Source organism: Saprolegnia parasitica (genome assembly GCF_000151545.1).
Source record: "Saprolegnia parasitica CBS 223.65 unplaced genomic scaffold supercont2.3, whole genome shotgun sequence".
NCBI lineage: Eukaryota > Oomycota > Saprolegniomycetes > Saprolegniales > Saprolegniaceae > Saprolegnia > Saprolegnia parasitica.
The window spans coordinates 179,141-199,941 of record NW_012156397.1 but is presented as its reverse complement, the minus strand read 5'-3'; the positions used below and the strand labels follow the sequence as shown (position 1 = coordinate 199,941).

General features: G+C 59.1%; 9 protein-coding genes across 9 annotated transcripts; 4 read left to right on the top strand and 5 right to left on the bottom strand.

The window, feature by feature from the left end:
* Positions 1 to 253: 253 nt before the first annotated feature.
* SPRG_01302 (hypothetical protein) lies at positions 254 to 823 on the bottom strand. The gene has a single exon (XM_012339523.1). The coding sequence runs from the start codon at positions 776 to 778 to the stop codon at positions 278 to 280; it is 501 nt and encodes a 166-aa protein (XP_012194913.1). The 5' UTR covers positions 779 to 823; the 3' UTR covers positions 254 to 277.
* Positions 824 to 1,908: 1,085 nt separating this feature from the next.
* SPRG_01301 (hypothetical protein) lies at positions 1,909 to 5,426 on the bottom strand (the record flags this gene model as incomplete). The annotated part of the gene is made up of 14 exons (XM_012339522.1): positions 1,909 to 2,298; positions 2,341 to 2,492; positions 2,537 to 2,643; positions 2,693 to 2,824; positions 2,883 to 3,079; positions 3,132 to 3,302; positions 3,343 to 3,501; positions 3,561 to 3,743; positions 3,790 to 3,954; positions 4,003 to 4,064; positions 4,111 to 4,260; positions 4,319 to 4,625; positions 4,674 to 4,829; positions 4,890 to 5,426. The coding sequence occupies 14 exons, from the start codon at positions 5,424 to 5,426 to the stop codon at positions 1,909 to 1,911; spliced, it is 2,868 nt and encodes a 955-aa protein (XP_012194912.1).
* Positions 5,427 to 7,729: 2,303 nt separating this feature from the next.
* SPRG_01300 (hypothetical protein) lies at positions 7,730 to 8,145 on the top strand. The gene is made up of 2 exons (XM_012339521.1): positions 7,730 to 8,005; positions 8,055 to 8,145. Exons 1-2 carry the CDS (start codon positions 7,757 to 7,759, stop codon positions 8,064 to 8,066), a joined length of 261 nt encoding a protein of 86 aa, XP_012194911.1. The 5' UTR covers positions 7,730 to 7,756; the 3' UTR covers positions 8,067 to 8,145.
* Positions 8,146 to 8,165: 20 nt separating this feature from the next.
* SPRG_01299 (hypothetical protein) lies at positions 8,166 to 8,661 on the bottom strand. The gene has a single exon (XM_012339520.1). The coding sequence runs from the start codon at positions 8,631 to 8,633 to the stop codon at positions 8,196 to 8,198; it is 438 nt and encodes a 145-aa protein (XP_012194910.1). The 5' UTR covers positions 8,634 to 8,661; the 3' UTR covers positions 8,166 to 8,195.
* A 328-nt stretch (positions 8,662 to 8,989) lies between these two features.
* SPRG_01298 (hypothetical protein) lies at positions 8,990 to 10,033 on the bottom strand. The gene has a single exon (XM_012339519.1). It carries the CDS (start codon positions 10,003 to 10,005, stop codon positions 9,037 to 9,039), a length of 969 nt encoding a protein of 322 aa, XP_012194909.1. The 5' UTR covers positions 10,006 to 10,033; the 3' UTR covers positions 8,990 to 9,036.
* Positions 10,034 to 13,201: 3,168 nt separating this feature from the next.
* Positions 13,202 to 13,639, top strand: SPRG_01297 (hypothetical protein; the record flags this gene model as incomplete). The annotated part of the gene is made up of 1 exon (XM_012339518.1): positions 13,202 to 13,639. One exon carries the CDS (start codon positions 13,202 to 13,204, stop codon positions 13,637 to 13,639), a length of 438 nt encoding a protein of 145 aa, XP_012194908.1.
* A 580-nt stretch (positions 13,640 to 14,219) lies between these two features.
* Positions 14,220 to 14,888, top strand: SPRG_01296 (hypothetical protein). The gene has a single exon (XM_012339517.1). It carries the CDS (start codon positions 14,288 to 14,290, stop codon positions 14,840 to 14,842), a length of 555 nt encoding a protein of 184 aa, XP_012194907.1. The 5' UTR covers positions 14,220 to 14,287; the 3' UTR covers positions 14,843 to 14,888.
* Positions 14,889 to 14,896: 8 nt separating this feature from the next.
* Positions 14,897 to 18,106, bottom strand: SPRG_01295 (hypothetical protein; the record flags this gene model as incomplete). Its single annotated transcript, XM_012339516.1, has 13 exons — positions 18,007 to 18,106; positions 17,934 to 17,959; positions 17,550 to 17,889; positions 17,196 to 17,499; positions 17,022 to 17,142; positions 16,887 to 16,973; positions 16,735 to 16,834; positions 16,601 to 16,688; positions 15,909 to 16,557; positions 15,754 to 15,850; positions 15,389 to 15,708; positions 15,161 to 15,340; positions 14,897 to 15,115 (listed from the first exon to the last, which is right to left on the bottom strand). Exons 1-13 carry the CDS (start codon positions 18,098 to 18,100, stop codon positions 14,897 to 14,899), a joined length of 2,625 nt encoding a protein of 874 aa, XP_012194906.1. The 5' UTR covers positions 18,101 to 18,106.
* A 750-nt stretch (positions 18,107 to 18,856) lies between these two features.
* Positions 18,857 to 19,828, top strand: SPRG_01294 (hypothetical protein; the record flags this gene model as incomplete). The annotated part of the gene is made up of 3 exons (XM_012339515.1): positions 18,857 to 18,925; positions 18,970 to 19,422; positions 19,467 to 19,828. 3 exons carry the CDS (start codon positions 18,857 to 18,859, stop codon positions 19,725 to 19,727), a joined length of 783 nt encoding a protein of 260 aa, XP_012194905.1. The 3' UTR covers positions 19,728 to 19,828.
* Positions 19,829 to 20,801: the final 973 nt, after the last annotated feature.

The following is a 20,801-nucleotide window of genomic DNA, read 5'->3' as shown; positions in this document are numbered from 1 at the left end:
AGGACGAGCTGCTAGCACGGTGCTATTAGAGCTCTACGTGCTGCATACCGTTTGTGCCACTCGCAAAGGAGGGTCCTCCAACAATATCGTCCATGGCAGGTGGGTGTGTCGTGGCTGTCATACCTCGACCATGGAAAGCCATCGCATGGGATTAATAACTACTCGTTTGTCTCTGTAAGGCGGTCGCATGTCCGACGACAGAGACAGTCGCGTGGAAAGAACATGCACTTTACGGCAACCGCAAGTCAACGCGCGTCAAGAAGAATAAGTTAAGAAGTTAGATGAGAAGGGGCTCGTTGTTGGGTCGCAGTCGTTGCGGCGGCTTCATGTCCTCTTCCTCGTCGTCGTTGCCAAGCATGATTCGGTCGATTGGCCGCTTCCGCGATCGTTCTTGAAGCAGCTCGGCGCGCGTCTCCATGCGGGCGGCGCGCGCGGCGACGGCGTCGAGGCAAAACGCAGCAATGTCCTTGACGTCGTACTTGGCCTGCTTGAGCAGCTGGATGCGTTCAAAGTGGTCAAACTTGCGCACGACGCCCGTGGCGTTGGCGACGGCGGTCGTCTTCGCGCGCCAGTGGCGCCGCGCGAGGCCTATCGGCGGGCCCGTCTCGGTCGGCACGGCGCTGCCGCCATAGTCGACTTTGAACTCGAACGTGGTGACGGTCGAGAACTGGACGTGCTTGCGCCGGACAAAGTACATGCGCTGGGCGAGGTCGCTGTTCGCGCGCACGTAGCGCCGGATCGGCGGCAGCATCGGCGTCGGCGCCGCAGCCGAGGCCATGCTTGGGTGACACGATGATGTGGAATGCTGCTGCTTCTGCCTTCGTCGGCAACGGCAACAAGGAGGAGGAGGTTCGGCGGCGGGCTGTCATACCAAGGCCCCGCGCGCTTCCATACAAACACCAAGTGTAGCGCTAGAAAGGCGGGGCGGTTGACCTAGAAATGTTGAACCTGAGACCACTCGTGTAGCCAATCAGGAAGCGCGGACCAGAGGCGCCGAGTTTGCCCTTTGGCTGACCACCGAGGAGGCGCAGCCGCCGGACGTACCGTAATGCTGCAAGGCACAGTAGTATAGATATGGTCGCGAGCCACGACGCGTCGTGATGCCAGCTCTTGGGCCCCTCGGTACTATTAGCTGGCGTCGGCGACAAAAGGCTGGTTCTTTGCTGCTCGTCTCAGGGCCGCGCGTCACGACCGACAAGCCAATGATGATGTCGTGGCCTGTCGGAGCGCTGGAGCTAAAGTCTTTGGACGCATCCTCCTCGCGGTCGCAAGGGCGCACGGCGAATCGCGAAGAGGTGGCGAGCGTCGGTCGTCGATACAAATCGAACGGCACCGGATGAGCAGGAAGACACTCTCTCGTTGAGGTGGCCGTGGGAAGTGGAGCTGGGTATAAGGTTGTATGTGGGCGACGTCACGCCTCCTTAGCACGACGATCCCACGCTGCACCGGCCATGCGAACCACTCGGGACGCTCATGCATGCCGCGACTTGCACTTTTCTGCAGCGCTCCTTCCACGTGCAGGTACTCCACCACGTTCGATTATGAGCTTGCAAGGCAGTCGTCGTCGTCGTACTGGCCCCATGTGCACAGCACAGACCCTTGGGCCAAGTTGTTCCCTGAAAAAGAAGCCATTTACATGACGATCTTTCAGTAATCAAAAGACCGCTCCTTCTTAACAACCAGCGCTGCGTGAAGGACCAGCCCTCACCATCTCTAAACCGTTCGTAGCACCCGCAGTATATCGCCATAAATGCCAACTTTACTTGAGAAATGCAAGTCCGTCGCCGACCTTGAGCCACGATCGATCCACCTGCAAGTCTGCCGTGGTTGCTGGTGTTGAAGCGCCAACACGAGAAACCATGTAGCGAATCCATCACAAGTGTTGTGATATGTTTAGAACGGGGAAGACTAGTCGTCCGTGTCCGAGTCGTCGCTGAGGAGGCCGCGTGTAAAGTCCGACGCGGGACCGTCGAGAAGGCGGTGGCGCGGGGCCGTCGACCCCAACAGACTCAGCAAGAGCGGCACGAGTGCGAGGCCGTGGAGCGCACCGAGGACGACGATCGAGGCGTACATGCGGAAGAAGTACACCTGGAAGAGCTGCGAGTGGGCGAACGCGAGGACGCCGACGCCGACGACCTTGGTGAGCGTGATGCCGCTCACGATCGACGGCCCGACGACCGAGAGCGCGACTTTGGCCCGCTCGAGCTTCGAGCTCTGGAGCGCCGCAAAGGTCGACGCGACATGAATGTTGAACTCGACACCGAGGCCGACGCACGCAACCAAGTTGACGACCGAGACCTACCCCTCAAGAGTTAGATAGCCAACACGTGTCCAGCGTACCGCGTTGATGGACGTGTGCAGCGTCGAGCAGAGGTTCCAGAGGTGCACGACGCCGATGAGCGACATGGCCATCGAGGCCACGCCCACTGTCACGACCAGGCACGTCCGCAGCTGGTGCGGCAGCAAGAGTGCCAGGCAGACATAGACGACGCCTACAACCAACCAAATTTGAGCAGGATCGTGTACATCGGCGTACCGAGAGCGAGCAAGACGCTTTGCAGAGCAATGCCTTGGATGGTCAAGTACTGGTCGTAGTAGACAAAGTAGAGGCTGTAGGGGAAGGCCGCGTCGGGCATGGCGGACCTACCGAAATACTAATCGATCCGATCCGAGATGCGTGCAAGAGGCGTACAGCGGCTGGCTCCACTCGGCCGTGAGCGTCGTGAGGTAGTAGAACGAGTTGATAAACATCGACTGGTTGGTCATCGGCGCGACTTGGAACCGCATGCGCGATGCAGCAATCGCCGTCGCGTTGCCGTCGGCCCTACGCTGAACCTGAATCTCCATGTTCGTGTTTGAGATGGAGAGCGTCGTCGTCGTACACAGGCAGCGTGAAATCAATGTCCATTGCAAACTGCGCGCCGCAGAGACCGTAGCTCTGACAACACTGCGACTCGATCGGGATGCGCGTAAACGTTTGGACGAGCGGGTAGTAGAGCTCGAGAGGCGTCGTGCGGGCGCTCGGGTCGGACGTCTCGAACGGAAACGGGTCCAGCGGCTGCTCGGGACAGTCGCTGAGCTCTACACATCTCCGATATGCCATCTCGCTCGTCGCAGAACCTTGGATGCACCTTCTTCGTGCTTTCGGCAAGGAACTGGCGCAGCTGCCGCCACTGGTTGAACGTGTTGAGCCACGACGAGATCGTCGACCCGAGGTACGGCTGCAGAAGCGAGAGGTTGTCGAGCAACTGCAGCGTGCTGGTTTGCACGTGGCCGTCCGTAAAGTTGACATCGCGCAGCACCTACTCAACGTCAACAAGCAGGCTGCACGGGATGCCGTACAATGTACGCCGGCGGGCCTGCGTCGCCGTACTTGGTCTGCGCCTCAAAGTAGTCGTGGAGGTAGTAGTCGGTCGGAATCGCCAGCGTCTGCTCGAGGCCCATGGGTATCTGTGTGAACGCATAGGCGCTCCAGGCGAGCCACCCGAGCCAGAGTCCGAGCTACACAACTCTCCATCACATGTCGTGCTCCAAATGAAGTACTGGCTCGCATCACCCACCACAAGAGTCTTGACACGGGCCGAAAACAAGGTCGGGATCCAGCGCGTGTCCAGAAAGGACTGCACGACGGACGCCGTCTCGCCATCTTCAAAGTCCTCCGAGTAGGCTCGGATCTGCCGGTTCTTGTCGGGGCTGAGCACATACGGCTTCTTCATCCACGGCATCAAGTCGTACCGACGCGCCTACGTCACGCATACTACATACGACGTATACATGAGGAGGACGCACGCGCACACGCCGCGCGTCAATGGCCAAGGCCGCGGCAAACCACGTCATCTGCAGCACATAGTCGGCGACGACGGCCAGCGCGGCCACAATGCAAAACGACTCGAGCGCCGGGATCTTGGTGTACGCGCCGACAAGGAAGGCGAGCGACTCGGACACCGCGGCCACCTAGTACGTGTCATACAGCTCGTCGCATGCGTCTTCCTTCAAACACACTGTGATGGATGGGCCGACGTTGGCCATTGCATCGCCAAGGAGCTGCGGCAGCGAGGTAAACTCTACGCATCTTACGTCCAGTATGAAATCAAACGAGCGTGCTGCTACCGCGGGGAATGTGCGTCTGCGCGCGGAGGACGCGGTCGAGTTCGTTGGTGAGAATAAACATGTTGTCGACGCCGATCGCGAGGATGAGGAAGGGCACGACCTCGAGCGTGATCATGGTAATGTCCATGTGCAGCACCGTGACCGCGATACCTATATATATGGCACATCATTTGATACCTTGATACAAGAAAATGCATCGTCCATGTACCAAAAGCGATGCCCATGGACGCAATCACGATCGAGATGCCCCAGAGCCCGAGCACGTAGCGCGACTTGACCGGATCCAGCGGCTTGCCGAGCGCCATGGCCACGTAGACGAACATGAGGAGGTAGCTCAAGACGACGATGAACGCGTTTCGCTGCGTCTCGACCGTCAGCGCGTCTTCCACCGAGCGCTGGGCCATCGACTCGACGACGAGCCCGACCTTGGAGACGTACGTTGCTGCAAGATGCAGAAACACTTGCTCTTCCCACGCCTTGGCGCGGGCCTGCGCCGCCGGCTCCATGTCGTTGGTCTAGCAAATCGTTGCTGCATGCAGATATAGATGGAGGAGGCAGCGTACGAGGAGGAAGGTGACTATGAGCGCCGTCGCGCGGGGCGTGGGGTCGCCGCAAGGATCCGGGTTCTTGTGGCAACTGTCGGTCGAGAGCCCTCCAAAGACGACGTCGCGCATGACGGGGACGCCGTTTTGGTCCATGCAGGGAGAGAAGGACGTGAGCTACATGCGTGCATAGTAAGAAGATACGCTTCAGACGCGCGTGCATGGGCGCGTTCGTACGTTGGGATGGGTCGTTTGGCAGGCAATCGTGAGCTTAATGTCGGGGTCGGACGCGACGAGCGCGACGTCGCCGCGCCAGTACTGCATCGGGCTCTCGACGAGGCAGCCTTTGCCCGGAATGGGCCGAAAGCAGAGGTCGTCGAGGCCAATGGTTTCGTTGCCGAGCGTCGCGTTCGTCGTCATGATGTGCTGCTGGAGCTCGCCGACCTCGGCGAGAAAGGCCTTGTAAATGACGTCGTTGTCGCTGCCGTTGGGCAAGTGGAAGATGAGCTGCTCGATGCGGAAGAATGGCCCAAAGTGCTCGTCAAAGAAGCGCTGCTGCATCGCCGACGTCGACGTCGGTGGCACCCACAGCTTTTGCGGCTCGTTCTGGATGGTCATGTGCAGCACGCCGAGTGAGCCGAGGATGCTGGCGCCGATGGCCATGGCCATGACGGTCCATGGACGCGCGCCGCAGAAGCTTCCGAGCGCATGCAGACCGCGCTGGAGCACCGACCGCTCCTTCGCGCGGGTCGACCGGGTCGAGCGGAACGCCATCGTCGTCGCCCCCACGATATCTTTCTTGGCAAATTGCAGTCTTTTTAATTACATTAAACATCCGAATACAAATAGCTTGGCGTTTGTATGGGCACATCTAAAATGCCAAAAAGAGGTACCGTCCTCTTTAACGCTGGCCAACTTCAGGTCTCGTGACAAAATAGGGTGTTTTTCCCAGTATGTTTGGCAAGCTTTGTGCCCACGGCGCCACGTCATCGAATCAAATCACCAGCGCAGGCGCAAGACCTCACGTTGCTGCCCGTGGGCACGGACGAATGGTATATGCAGCGCGAAGCAATCGCCTCGGTCTCCTGGCCGCCCAACCTCCTGCCACCAACGGTTGCGTAAGTCCTCAGTGAACTCCTCGGTGGAGAAAGAACTGACTTGGTGGTTGCGATGCACAAGTCACTGGGAAAGAGAAAGAAGGGACACCACGTATGGGCTTGAACTGCGCATGCAGCAGGAACAATGCACCGACGGGACACAAGGTGGTCGAGTCGACCACCTTGTGTCCGTCGGTGCACTGTTCAAGGATCCGATCTCGAGTCGGCTACAACTGGCCGTTTCCCGTGGAATCCTCCTTTTGTACGTAAGGAACAAACGAATGGGTTTTGATTTTGTTTGGTTTGCAGCTATAGCCCAAATCATCCTACATCGGAAAATATCCCGCAGTAAAGCGTTTACTCGCACTAATCTTTCGCCTTTTACTAAAGATTACCGTGGACGTCTTACAAACAATGCGGCTTCACTAATTTCTGACCTCCCTACGGGAGGACCCCGACAACCCTCTTCACAGATACCCCTGTCTTGTCCATCTTTGTCCACATTATATGCTCTCTGCCTTTTGCCCAGCCACTTGCATCACGTAAACCAGGAAACGTATTTTCTTGAGCTAAAGCCCCTGCGTCGACCAGGTCGATCCAGGGGCTATATTGCACACCTGACCATCCGCATCTTGACGCTTGGATGGAGAACCCCGTTATCTTCTCCTTCTGACCTCCTAAATACCGTAACTTTTAAGAAATACTGAAGTCGTGGACCCAAAACGGTTGTCATCGCCCACGGGCGGCTGCCGATTCCGTTGCACCTGCCCCATCGTTCCACGACCTTCCTGAAGACTCGCTCTTAGCTTGACGCCGTCGAATTGACTGTGAGTCGCATGAGATAAAAACGTCCAAAGCGCCCATGGAGCCCTCATTCCGATTCAAGATATCACCCGAATGTCGGCGTTTGGCGGCCCACATTCGTGCGCCGACGAAGCGCGCCTTTAGGATTAAAAAAAGTTCTTGTAATACCCGGTACCGTACCGACAAGCCTCGCACGCACGTGAAGCTACTCAATGTTCTCGCCATGTCGTAACCCCCATGCGTCGCCCGGTGGCCCCACGCAATCGCTGCCAGGCGATAACTCCTCATGGTATTTAAAGGAATGCATAACACGTTGGCAGTTTGCTGCCGGCGGAGTTACCGCACGGAACGGTCGGACAGCGGCAGGCAGATAGAGTCGCGCCCCTTCACGAGCTTGAACCAAGATCACGAGGCAGAAGAACTGGCAACTTCAACATGGCACTACGTGGGAAATGGTGGTATTTCCCACCGCCTTTCCCACATGTCCAATTTCTCACGCGGACATGTGGGCAACGTCAGCCATCCATCCTTCCATCATCCAAGCATACAAGGCCCGCGGCAATGGCGCAGAAGCATGGACATGGACGTCTGCGACGTCGTCGCTCGACAAACGAAAAGGATCCAGGACTCCCAGACAGGCGCATTCGCTCCTGCGTTCGTGAATTAATGGGTCCGTTCGCAAAGGAAATTCTAGATACCGGTAGTGCCACGGTGAAAATCACAGTTCACCGAGGACGCTGACCGTCCAACCCGTCGTTTTTCACACCGCCGGGCAAGAGAAGTACCGGTATATCCAGTACCGGTACCATTCATACCTTTGGAAAGCAATACAAAAACACCGTCGAATTGCTTGGATCGCATGTCAGCGTACCACTGCGTAGTGTCGTTGTCTGGGCGCAGGGTGATGCGAGGAGCAAATTGCAGCTGAGCGGCAGCACCCAAGCACGCCGTGCAACATCCCGCATGGCGACTTTCTAAAGGGGGACCTTGAAGCTGGCGCCAAAGATGCGCGTGGTTTCCCACCGTGAGAATTGCTTTTTACACCGTGTCGGTCCAACATCTTGGGATTTGTATGCCAATGTTTTGGGACAGGTCGATCGTCGTGGGACCGTTTTTATGCGTAGTTTTGGCCAATGAAACGACGCGGTCGGCGGCCGCTGTAGGTCATTTTCGAATCTTCGCCGCTCCAGCCACCCAAGACCCATGTCCATGACCAGCTTCCTCGTGCGCCGGCTCTCGCGCCAGGGCGACGACCACCTCGCCGCCGTGTCCATCACCGAGGCCGAGTGCAACACGCTCATGAAGCACCTCGTGGAGCGCGACCTGCTCCCGACCGCGTGCCGGCAGCTGCTCGTGCGGCACAACACGGCGCCGGCGGCGCGCAAGGAGCCGACACGCATGGCCGCGCAGCAACAGGTCGTCGACAAGGACGCCAACCACCAATACGGCATGGTACGAAGCTTATGTCCATGATGCGGTTGATTCTTACCTCACTGTTTAGATCTACTTGTGAGGCCAACCCACCGCGTTTGCTTTTGTACCAGTAGTCGTCTCTTGTCGTAACCACGTATATATAATCTTTATCCCACGCCATCGCGTCGCTCTATAAGATCTGGTAGATGGCACATTGGACGGTATATTATTATTTGGGTGCTGCAGACTGGAGCTTGGCAAGCGCCTCGACGGCGTCCAGCACTTGTTGGATGTGGCTGGCGATCTCACGCGCCTTGGCTTGGTGGCGCTCGCGCTTCGTGGCCAAAAACTGCTTGCGGCCAGCGACAAAGGCCGGCACGTCCGAGGCTGCCATCTCAACGTACACCTGCAGGCCCACGTGCACGACCACGGGCGTATGGGGCGCGACCTTGACCTTGGCATAGCACTGCTTCCCGAGGTCGCACTGCAGCTTCCACGCCTTGTTCTGCGCGTCCGCCGCCGCCTTGCCCGAAAGCATCTCGACGAGGTTGTCGTACTCGGCCACGTCGGCGTCGAGCGCGTCGCGCTGCGCGAGCGCGGCCGTCAGCTGCGGCCGCAGCGTCTCCTCCACGAACGTCGCGTACTTCTCGACCTCGGCCGTTGCCATCGCAAATAATGCAAGTCCTACGAAGAAGGACCAATCAAAATCATTTCTTCGAACTTCGATCTCGGGCTCGAAGTAATATCGTGGCAAGCGCCTCTGCGCGCAAGTCCGTCCAGGGTCCCTTGGTGGCAGGAGCTGGAGCGTCAAGCAAAACGGGTACAATATTGTACAGCCGCGAGAGCCACTGGAGCGAGTCCGAACGCCCGCGGCGATGATGCGAACGCTGATAAGGGTACACAGAAAGATAGGTGGTTGGGATCGTGCACGCAGTTTATTCTGGCGCGTGTTTGCTTCAACACCAACGTTCCGCCCAACTGGTCGACCGAAGCACCTTCTTGGGCGCTTGCAAGAGCTACGATGGAAACGACATGTAAACAACGGTCGGCTACGCGACGCTTATCAGTGGTCACACGGCAGTCGCGAGGTTCTTCTCGCGCACGTACGCCTGCAGTGCGGCGAGGAGGCCGTCGACAGTGTAGAAGAGCTGCAGGTGCGTGGGCTTTCTGGACGCCGCGTCAAAGTCCATGTGGCAAAAGCCCTCGAGCTCGATCATGTCGCCGTTGCCGGGTACGCCTTGGAAGGTGCCGTGGAAATAGCCCACTTGGCGCCACCGAAACGTCGTGCGCGGCAGTGTTGTGTAGACCTCGGTCACGCACCACTTCCAGCCACCGGGGGACACCATGTGCAGTGTCACTTGCTGCGGCAACGCGGCGGGTCCCGCGACGTCCATGCCGTTGACCGAGCATTTGCCGCAGTCGGCGCCGCCGACAAACCACTGCTGCAGCCGACTCTCGATCTTGCGTTCGATGGAGTTATTGTGGCGCGACGGAAGGCGCTTGGACACGGCAATGTCATTGGCCGTCGCGGCGTCCATGAGGAACGTCTTCATGTACGCCTTCCCGAGGCGTTCAAACAACCCTGGCTCCTTCTCGGTCGCGTCCGTGTCGTTGCTGGACGTTGACACGGACGCGGAGCTCGTCACGCGCGCCACCATGTCGATGCCAGCCGCGTCACACTGGGTCTCCCAGCCTCGAAAGACGCGCTCGTCGCTGCAGGCAAAGAGCGCTGTGGCCGAGACGTACGGCAGCACCTCGAGCACGAACGGCGTCTTGGAGCTGGCGTGCAGGACGTGTGTCTTGACTTGGCGGATCGCAATCGACTCGAGGAGCGGCTCGTTGACCGTGTTGCTGCCCTTGTACACGTGGAGGTACACGTACGCGCCGTCGCGGTCCCGCTTGAGGACGCAGAAGCGCCGCTTCCAGCCCGAGAGGAACGAGCGCTGCTTCATGTGCAGCCAGCCCGTGTGCAGTCGTCGGTGCCCGCTGCTCATGGTCGTGCACACAAAGTTATCGGCGATTGTAGCATAGTCGGCCATCGGTGCAGAGATGCACTTGGCGTCGCGTTGACCTTTCCGTCGTTTCGGACCAGGTTGCTGAAACCGGCGCCACCAAAAACGCATTGCGTGCTGCCACGTCATTTTCCGAACCTTAGCCGCGCCGAAAATCTCGTCCGACACTGGTGCCACAGAAGGAGGGCCAGTTAGTACAGATGAACCCATTCGATACCACATATATTAAGAAGTATGCATAGCAGCGGGGTGCGTGCTCCCGGTCCTTTTGTGCGACAGTGGCACGTGGGCCCTGACGCCAACGAGGCTGGCGGGCCTAGGTAGCTTCCATCGCCGGCAGCTGCGCCGCCTTCTAGGTATCTTTCACCCGAGCCCGCTCGGCAATGTCGCTCTCTACGACCGCTGCGACAGCGTCCCGCTGAGCGAGATCGTTGCCCGCCAGCGCTAGCGTCTGCTGGGGCACGTGCAGCGCCTGAATGAAGACACCCCTGCCAACATTGCCGCCGCCCGCTTCTTTGCCGCGCCCAAGGCGCCCCGTTTTTAGGCCGCACCAAGATCGCGTTGCCGATCGTGCTGCACCGCGACCTCTAGTCGTTGACGCTGCCTCGGTCGCTGGCGTCTCCAGAGGACCTCAACAAACTGCATAGCTTTACCACCGACGGCAAAGCCTGGAAAGCCTTTACACTGCGTGTCGTCATGGGCCTCACCCGCGGCCACAAGCACCCTTGGGCCCTTGGGCGACTACAGAAGAGCCAGACGAGCCCCCGCGCCGCAGCCACGGCCCGGCAAGCGAATGAAGAGGAAAGATATTGCTAGTCTCTACGTATGCGATCCCTTTGTAACAACGACGATAACGCGAAACACGTTCATTTATGGTACTAGTATACAATTCAGTGGCGCGCCAAATCAATTTTCGAAAAAAATTGTACTGCAATCGCCAGTAGTTGTTGAACTGAGTTATATTACATGCAATTAGAAAGACATGGTGGACTTCCTAATGCGCTCGTGAGGCGTGGCCGGTGCGTCAGCGAGGAGCGTTAGTGGTCGTGAGCGAGATTATTGTGCGAGGGGCCAGGTAGCGTGCACACCAATGGTCGTCGCGGAGAGTGGCCAGCGACGCGTCAAGAGATGGCACAACAGCGCGACACACCAACTACTGCAACCGGCAGCTCTACCAGTTTGGTGCTTGTCCCTCTCGACGTGAGTCTGGGTATACCGTGCGTTGAACTAATAAGAGGAATGTCCCAAAACCTTCCCCCCACCCAACCCGTCTCGCGTGTGCAGCAAAAAAGAATGCTATCGAAAGCGACCGCCCGCATACGTGGCCACGGGGCTGTATACGTAGAATCGATAGCGCATCACCGCCTTGTCTACGGCTCGAAAGACACGAACCGTGCGTCTGTGCACTGATTGCGTCGGGTCCTTCTCCAGCCCGAGAGTCGTGGTGGTGGTGCATCGTCGTCGTTCTCGAAACGACGGAGTCTCCAAAGCTAATACACCCGAAAACCCAACGAGAACAACTCTTCCAACACAGTGTTGATGCAGCATCGTACGGACTCGTTGCGCAGAGAAGGGCCACTCAGCATGCGACGCGCATACCTCGTCAGCGTGATACCTATAGCACGACGACGACGACGGCTATGCGGGCCGAAACTCAGAGCGAAGTAACGAGTCGCCATCACCCAGTGGCCTCACAATGATGTAAACTCGATACAATTGCACACGACGGCCGAACGAGTGTGCAAGATCGAAGCCGCGAGTAACTGGGATGCACGGGCCCGAGTGAACGCCCGACGTCTACGGTTACCGACAGTCTGTTTACAGCCACTCGACGCCTTTTCCGAGTGCTCTTAGCTTGATGACCGTCACGGTGGTGCTTCTCCGACGGCGACAGCGCAAGCCACACGTCGCGTTGAAGTCAACCCATTCCATCGCGCGTGGTTCATGGCGGCCACCACACCATTGCGTGGGAAATATTTCGCACATCACCATCCATACAAGGATCAAGTAGTGATGTAATTTTCACGTGCGTGAAAGCGTGTTAAATCCACTTGGACCATATGTGTTGGCACTGAAGGCGCTGCATGTGGGCACCGGATGATCGCAACGCATTCGGCAAGGTAGGACAAGTGCCCTCGACGACATCGGAACACCTTCATCGAGCGTCCACTGGCGAAGGCATTCATCCGTTGAGCCGTCGTAGCCAGCTGGATACGAGTGCGACGAGATCGGCGCCGGCAGCGTCCCAGTAGCGGCCTTAAGAAGTGGAGTGTACAAAAAACGAATTGACCTTCTCAGACCGATGGCTGTTCACGTGAACGGTGTCGCACCCACTGGGTGGCCGCGTGTTTTTCCCGCAGCTTCAAGTTTATGTGTCCTTAGACAGGACCGGGACTAAGCTGGATGCTAGGACGCAAGTCTGCCGCGCTGGTCGTCTCCCCGCGCCACGAGACGACGACACAAACAACATTCCAGCGTCCCGACCGATGCAGATACCATCTCGTCTTGATCGAGGTACTCGGCTCGACGAACCCTACTCGTATCCGCCGCGCGAGCCCATGCGACACGCATAACGAGCGCGCGAGTCATTGTCCACCATGATGCCGAGATCGAAGAGACTCTTGGGTGCATTTTCTCGGTCGTCCCTTGTGCCATCGCACGCACGACAAAGACGACGACCGGTGTAGTACTACGTTCAGGACCAGGTCGCGTACCGAGCGCAGTCGTTGACGGGGAAAGCTGAAGTACTTGACCACGGGTCATTCAAGAAAGGCCATTTGACATTTGCCATGACTGGGCACATTTGACTTGCATTACACATTCTTTCGAGAGGGTCACGGGCATGTGACCAACTCGACTACCGTAGACGAGGGATGGTGGCAGCATGTTCGTACGAAGGTGGGGGCGCGTGGTGGTGAGCGCAAGAGGCGTTCCAAGGTATCGGTGCTTGCCGTGTGGCTCCGTGTCGTCGCTCGTTTATTTTGCAGAGCCGCAACAACACGATGCAGTATGTGGACACGGCCCTAGGTTGATGCGTGTGGACTGGCTCGTGTGCTTGGAAAGCAGCTGGAACCTGCGGCGGACAGGCGTACTTGGTGTTGATGGCCACTTTGCTATGTGGAGTCCCACCCATACCTTCAACGATGGATGTCACTGGCAGTCATGCGTCTGTTTGTCCTCGACGTCGGTGTTCCCAGTGTTTCATTTGCGCCGTCTAGCCACAATGAACTTCCAAGGTCTCCACCCCGAAGCGCCCGCGCCGTGCAGCTACCACCACAACTGCTACCGCTACGCCAAGCTCAACGACCTCTGCTTGATCCACGCGCGCACACTCCACGTCGCTTCGCCGACCTCGACCAAGTCGGCCAGCGAAACGGGCTCCGAAGCCGCCAAGCCGACGCGTACGAACCGCCACCGCAAGTGCCAAGCGACCAGCTGCACGGCGTTTGCGCGGCACGGCGGCTTTTGCACGCGGCACGGCGGCGGCCGGCGCTGCAAGATCGACGGCTGCGAGACTGCGGCCCAAACCCGCGGCTTTTGCCGGCTCCACGGCGGCGGGTCGCGCTGCCGCGTCGCCAACTGCAACGACTTTGCTCGCGTCGGCGGCCTCTGCATGCAGCATGTGCGCATGGTCAACCGCGACGCCATGCAGCAGTCGTAGGCCGCTATCTTGCCGTGATGTCGCTAATATTTATTCCACTCCAGTATACATGTCAACCATCGATGCGCCCTTTCTACGCCCACCACCACGTGGCGGATCAGACCGATGTTGCGATGGCACGGTGGGATGCACGGTCACGACGCCCACGTACGAGCGTACTCATCATCAGGATGATGGATCGAGTACCCATGGATGGATGGGATAATATCGGCTCGAGCCGGGGGATTTAATCAACCCTCCCAGACCGAAAGGCGGATACTCCGCCGGACGCGCCCTTGGTAAGATTTATACCGGTGCATTGGACTGTACGCCCGCGTGGTGCATGGACGTCTGGCCGTAATGCGTTCTTCTCGCGTCGCGGCTCTTTACCAAGGCGCTGTTACTGCCCGCATCGCGATCTTTCTGAGTCGCCTGTCGCGACGGCCTGTCCGGCGCCATGATGGACGTTGTACTTGGAACAGCCCGCGAGCGTACATCGTCCATTGACCTCATGTACGGAATGTACGTACTGTACGTGATGTGTGCTTCAAACAACGGACGCGAACCGTACGTGGCAGCACGAGAGGCACAAGGGGTGTGACACCATCGGCGCATGTGGTCAGTGCAGTTGCTCATTCGCACATCCGTACCGTACAACCGCCCCAGAAAATGCCCACGATCAGCGGTTGGCTGCGCCTCAAGAGCGTCTCGGGGCTCATGAGCCTCTGGCGACGCCGCTTCTTCGTCCTCAAGGACACCTCGCTGTACGAATACGACTCGGAAGACACGTTCGCCGGTGGCTTCAAGCAGACGCGCCGACTGCTCTCCGTGCGCCGCGTCGCGTCGTCTGCGCTCACCTTCCACATCGTTGTTGCCGGCGCCAAGAAGCCCAAGTCCTACTACCTCGCAACGTACGATTCAGGGTCCTTTGAGCAGTGGCGCAAAGCGTTCGTGACGTGCTGCGGGCCTAGTATCGCCAAGCTCGGCGACGACATGCCCGCGACACTCTTGACACGGTCGCCGTCGCACTATAGCAGCTCGGCCAGCACCGCCAGCAGCGGCCTACAGAGCATCCCGATCCTCGTTGGCGACGACGTCGATCGCCATTGGCGCCAAACCGACCACAAGGCCGCCGACGCCATGACCATGCACGTCCTGTTTCCCGACATGGCGCAAGACGACGTCGACCGATACACGTCCAGCGCGCCGCCATCGACGCTCTAGCCGACGCGTTGTCTTTTCGCATCAACTCGAATGTGATTTATCTGCATGCTTCTTCTACGCAAGCATCGGGCCAAACACGAGGTTCGCCGCGTCGGTCCACGTCGCCGCCGAGGCGACGGCAGGGTAGCGCTCGAGCATGACCGTGACGCTCTGACTCGGGTGCAGTAAGGTGAGGCGCATGAGCAGCAGCGGCAGCTCGGCGCGGTGCGGGCCCACGATCTTGGCCCAGTGCGCCGTGCGAAGAAGCTGGCGTACGAGGGCCACGTCGCCATGCTAGCGCATACTCTGAGACCACATCCCTCGATAGGTACTATATACGAGGAGAGAAAAGATGACGGGCACGAGGTCCCAGATGGCGTCGCCCGTCTTCATGTCGGCAAAGTCCAGCACCGTCGTCGGCGCCCACGACGCGCCGCCCACAAACACTGGCTCCTTCTCGCCCGAGGTCTCCTCCTCCTCGTCAGCGAAGAGAAAGCTGGCGGCGTGCACCTTGGCCCGCTACGCACAATGTATCGGGCGCGCGTACATCGTACATCGTGTACGTACGTGGGCCACCGCGAGGAGGCGGCGGCGCAGCGGCCACGTCAGCCCGTCGAGTTCGGGCGCCTCGAGCGCGAGCTGCGCGAGCGACGTGATCTGGTGCGCGGCCGCAAACGCCTCGAGCGGCGACGCGACGGCCGGTGGCAGCGCCGCCCGCAGCGCGTCGGTCCACGGCGGCCGCCCGAGTACGTTCTCGGCCGTCAAGTCGCCATGCAACAACACGGGCGACGATGACACATCGAGGACCAAGGACGCGGCGCAGCTTGGTACGAACGCGTCCATCTGATCCATCAAGTGGTCGGGCAGCACGCCATTGTCCAAGTGCACTACAGTAGCATATACATGGCGTTCGTACGCGGGTGCAGCGGTACCTCCGACGCACTTGGCGCGCAGACGGCCGAGGTACTCGGTGTACCATTGCATACTGTTGCGGGGCGTCGGGCCCACGGCGCTGGGCATCGACGGCACCTGAGAGAATGGTGCATGAGCGTTTGCCGTATCGTTCGTTCGTTCGTTCGTATGGTACCGGAAGGGCGTGGAAGGCCGGGAACCACGCGTCGCCGAGCCAATCGACCAAGCTGGACCACGACGCCGGCGAGAGCGGGTCACCGCGCGCCAGCATCGTTGCGACCGAGACGTCGTCGGCGTTGTACGAGAGCACAAGGTACGGCCAGCGCCACACGACGTCGTCGTCGTCAATCTCAGGGTGCAGTGTGCCACGCGCCAAGAGCGTCGGCGTCGCTGCTTGCAGCAGTGGCGAGCCGTGCGCAGCGATCGCATCGTAGACAAGGCACTCGTTGACGAACGCGGCTTCGAGGAACGTGATGACGTCGACGCCGTCGACGCCACGCACGTGCGGCGTGAGCGCGGTCGGGAGGTCGCAGTCGGCCCACTGGCGGTTGAGCGAGCTAAACCACTTGAGAACGACGTGGTCGTGTACGACAAAGACGGGGTTCACGGCCGCCGTGAGGGCTCGAAGTGGCGCCGACGCGATCGACGTGAGCGCCGCGTCCATGCACGACTGCAGCAGGTCGTGTCGGGATAAAATGTGCCGCACGCTCGGCGCCCACACGCTCGTGTCCGTGAACGACCGCACCATGGCACTCTCGTTGACGTAGCCGCGCTGGACGGGCAGGTGGTAGAGCCGCAAGAACGGCGAGAGACCCGGGCGCGTCCTAGTTTGACGTGCAACGATGGGCCAAGTGTCGAGAGGTGTACGTGGCGATCGCCGACTCGAGGCGGCTTAGCGTGTCGAGGTCGCCGGTGCGCGTAACGTCGGAAAGGAACGGCCCGAGGTTCGACGCGTCTACGTTTCGTTGACGGCTGCGCGCTCGAGTATCGACCGAGCGTACCCACAAAGTTTTGGGTCACGGCAACCGAAAAGTCGAGGTTGAGCACGAGGTGCCACCACCCACTGGGCACGTAGATGGTCTCGCCGGGCTCTTGCACGACCTGCACATAATGGTATTACACAGTGTCGACGTACTTCCATGGTGTCAAGTACCTCGTACGGGCGGTCTTCGGGCGCCAGCGTCGGGTAGACGTTCAAGTACCACTCGAGCGACGTCATGTGCACCGCCGCCTCGTTGTTCTAGTCGCCAACGATCAAGAGACAGCGGTGTCAATCATGGAGACGCACGAGGAGCTCGACACCTGGCGGCGGGTGGTCGGGCGGGTACATGGCCCAGCGCTTCCGGCCCACGAGCAGCGCGTTCCATGCCGACGTCTTGACCGGGTCGAGATGCCACGGCGCGCCCGACCTAGAATATAGATGTCGATATCAGTCGAGATGCCATTTTTGATCACGACGCACCGGGCGGGACCGGCGACGAGCCACCGAAACTCGGGACGGTCGGTGCCGAGGACGTCGAGGAGGTCGTCGCGAAACATGGGCGGCAGGGCGTAGTCGTCGAGGAGCGACGGCATCTTCTCGCCAAAGAGCGGGTCGAAGATGTACAACGGCGTCTCGTCGTGCTGGCCCGCGACGTACGCCTCGTAGTCGGCCAGCGTGATGCGGACGTCGACGTCGACGTCGAGGTTGTGCGTGACGCGGCAGGCCACGTCGCCAAAGCGGTACACGAGCGTCTCGAGGGTCCACGCCGCGGGCTTGCGCTCGCCTGTAGACAGCACGTGGTTGTGCCGAAACATGCAGGACAAAGGCGCGTACCAGTGGACGGCAGCGCGGGCCAGTCGGTGCAGCCGTCAGTGAGCATGACCGGGCGCCGGCCATAGCGCTCGCTGAAAGCGCTCGGAGCGATCGCGTCCATGGCCATGCGAGGAATCGTGCGCGGCGACTGCGGCACGAAGTCTACCAAGTGCATGTGTCGGCGGTAGTACCGGCGCTGCAGAAAGTCCGACGAGAGACTCTCGGGCAGGATCGCGATCGCGGGCGGCGGCGGCCGAGGCGCCGTCGGTGGCTCACGCGGGTAAAAGTATGTTGTCTTCCACGAGCCTTTGTACGCAAAGTCGCCGTGGTGCGTGCGCAGCACCTGCGTCTCCCAGAGTGGCTACGACCGTGTGAGACCGACGCATATTGGGCGATAAGCCATACCTCTTCGTTGGCGAAGATGTACCAGACTAGGACAAGCGCATCAGTCATGAGAGGCAAAAGGAGATGCGCGTACCCTTGCACGTGGCAGCGAGCGAGAGGAGGTCGTCGGGCCCGACCAAGAGCGTCAGGTAGACCTTCAGCTGGTCCGAAAGCGACGCCAGCGCCATTTTGCCTTTTTCGAAATGATGGCATCTGATTTGCTGCTGCTTTCTGCCGCGGGCTGTGATTGGTTGAAATTGAACAAGATACACACCCACGAAGTCGACGCCACGACGGAAGGTGCTGTCTTTGCGTGCTGCGAGCTCGAGGCCCGAGAACGGGGATTTCCAGTCCGATGCCAGAAGATCAGACCGAGCTACCAACGACGGTGCGATGACGCCGCGGGTCGAGTCTGTTTAGCGCCTCGGTGAAGATGCGTCAGTCTCCCAACTCGCGATTCAAGCCATAACCATATCTCCAACTTACCTGTCCGGTATCTTCATTGAATGAGTAGACCTTCCATAGCTTCCCACAGGGGACGACATAAAATAACCCACTCCTTCCTTGGCAGCGATTCCAACAATCATACCGGTAATATCTCTCCATTAGAGGTAAAACCTCTTCTTGCAGCAACCAAACGTACAAATTGTATTGCTGCTTCTCATAGACAGCATACAAGGTAGTCACCGCGAGTTCAGAAGGCGATCGACGCGTCTTCGTGCGTCGCCAGCAACTTGTACGTCGCGTCGTCCAGCGCGAGCTCGTCGCGGCGCTGACGCATCGTGCCCATGGCGACGGCAGCAGCGACGACACAAACGAGGCCGAGAAGCACCGTGGGCGGCGACGGCGACACGGCCACGAGCATCGACTGCACCGGCACCTGGTCGTCGTCGGCCGTCATCTCACGAAGGTTGCTTTCCAACAACGACGCGGTGACGTGTGCAATGGTTCGGACGCGAGTAGCCGGTGGGTTTCTGGCACACCATTTTGGCGCCCAAGAAGCGATCGACACAGTTGCTTTCCCCATCACAAGTGTCGATTGGCGACTGCGTCCGAGCTGCCGCTCATTAACCAAGCCATCACGAAAGGCACCGTCTTGGCGCCGTATCTACCGTCGACGACGGTGTGCCGTCCGTCGGCGAGCGACTGCGATGCTCCCGAGACGTGCACCGGTACCGGTAGTCAATGTCCCGTCGACAAGTTTGCGCCGACGACGACCAAGTGCACGGGAACGTGCAACGACAACCCCTGCGACGGACAAGATTTCTGCGACGGCAACGGCAAGTGCGTCGACAAGTACCTGCCGTCGGGTACCGTTTGCGGTGACACGGCGGCAGGTCCGTGCTCGATCGCTGCTACATGTACGGGTGATATGGGGTTTTGCCCGCCCGACGACTATGCCGACACGTCGGTCCAGTGCACTGGCGCGAGCCAAGGTGGTGCTTGTGACGCGCAGGACTACTGCGACGGCAGTGGCAACTGCGCCGATCGCTTCTTGGGTCCCAAGGCCGTATGCAAGAAACCCGTCGGGTACGAGCGTCCGACGTACTGCAGTGGCAAGAGCGGGTCGTGCCCTGTTCTCAAGTCATTTTGGAAGGCAACCTTCGCGAGATGACGGCCGACGACCAGGCGCCAGTGCAGTCGATGCTCGTGGCCATGTCGTCGTCGTCGCCCATGGTGCTACTCGGCCTCGTCTGTGTCGTCGCTGCTGCCGTTGCCATGGTCACGATGCGTCAACGCCGCGACGAGCTCGCACTGGACGACGCCACGTACAAGTTGCTAGCGACCCACGAAGACGCGTCGGCCGCCTTTTGAACTCGCCTTTTTGCATATGATGATTGACACGCAACAATACAACGTACTTTTGGTTGCTACAATGCAAGGTTTTGCCTACCATGCAATATGAAGGTATCTTACTGGACAATGCGAAGTCTTGCGTGCGTTGGTATCGCGCGCTCCCATGAGTCAGTCACCTTGTTCTCGCAGTAGATTTCGATATTTCGGTCAATCCGACAATGTCGATCTTGGGCGGTTCTTCACTTTGCTCGAGGGGCATGATGTTCGTAGCTAGGACATCAACACACGAGCTCGTAGCGTTACGTAGATTTGAGCAGCATCCTTCACAACAGGATCACATCCGGAAGGATGCCGGTCCTAGGCTCCTATAGCGAGATCTTGGAACCGCGATAGAGAGACTGACTGTATGGCCGCCTTCGAGGCACCCTCGAGCAGTCTAACCACCTCAGAATATACGCCCCGGTGCGCAAGCATGGTAGTCTGTCAGGTTAGCCGTACTTGCTCTATGGACAATGACACGGACTACCTTGCGATCGCTCAAGTGCCCGATAGACCTCCAGCTCCGGCGCTCGACGCGCTGTCCCACGAACCACAAGTTGAAGGCTGCTGACGCCGAGGAGAAAGCAAGCACGGCTGGGAAAGCAACGCCTGAGCAAAGCCACTGCGCGCACCGACAAAGCACCACAAAATATATGCAGCTGTTCCGAGTTTGGTCCGGAGCGCATTTTGGTCTATTTTGCAGTGGCGCTCTGGCTTGCGCAAGACTGGTTCTGCGCGCTACCATACGTCGCGTTGGACCGAAAGCTGTGCTTTGCCTACAAGGCGGACGCTGACGGTGCACGCGCACGAAGCGTGTGAATGCAGCTCAAACAGTAAAGTTGCATACTCATGAGTGTGTCTTCGTAGCGATCGTTACTAACGATCGAGGTACTACCGTATACCTCATAACAACTCACCACCAAAATCGGCCAAAAACGCCCTTGGTATGTGAGTTGGAATTTTCCAGAAGGTGGGTTATTGTGTCTAATTTCTTTCTTAGCGTGTTACTCACACCCGACCAGAATAAAGTTGACTTGATTAAACTATACTATT

What these genes read in the sequence shown, in the direction of transcription:
- SPRG_01298 (XM_012339519.1), bottom strand. Translation starts at nt 10,005, where the DNA reads ATGGCCGACTATGCTACAATCGCCGATAACTTTGTGTGCACGACCATG.
- SPRG_01296 (XM_012339517.1), top strand. Translation starts at nt 14,288, where the DNA reads ATGCCCACGATCAGCGGTTGGCTGCGCCTCAAGAGCGTCTCGGGGCTC.
- SPRG_01300 (XM_012339521.1), top strand. Translation starts at nt 7,757, where the DNA reads ATGTCCATGACCAGCTTCCTCGTGCGCCGGCTCTCGCGCCAGGGCGAC.
- SPRG_01302 (XM_012339523.1), bottom strand. Translation starts at nt 778, where the DNA reads ATGGCCTCGGCTGCGGCGCCGACGCCGATGCTGCCGCCGATCCGGCGC.
- SPRG_01299 (XM_012339520.1), bottom strand. Translation starts at nt 8,633, where the DNA reads ATGGCAACGGCCGAGGTCGAGAAGTACGCGACGTTCGTGGAGGAGACG.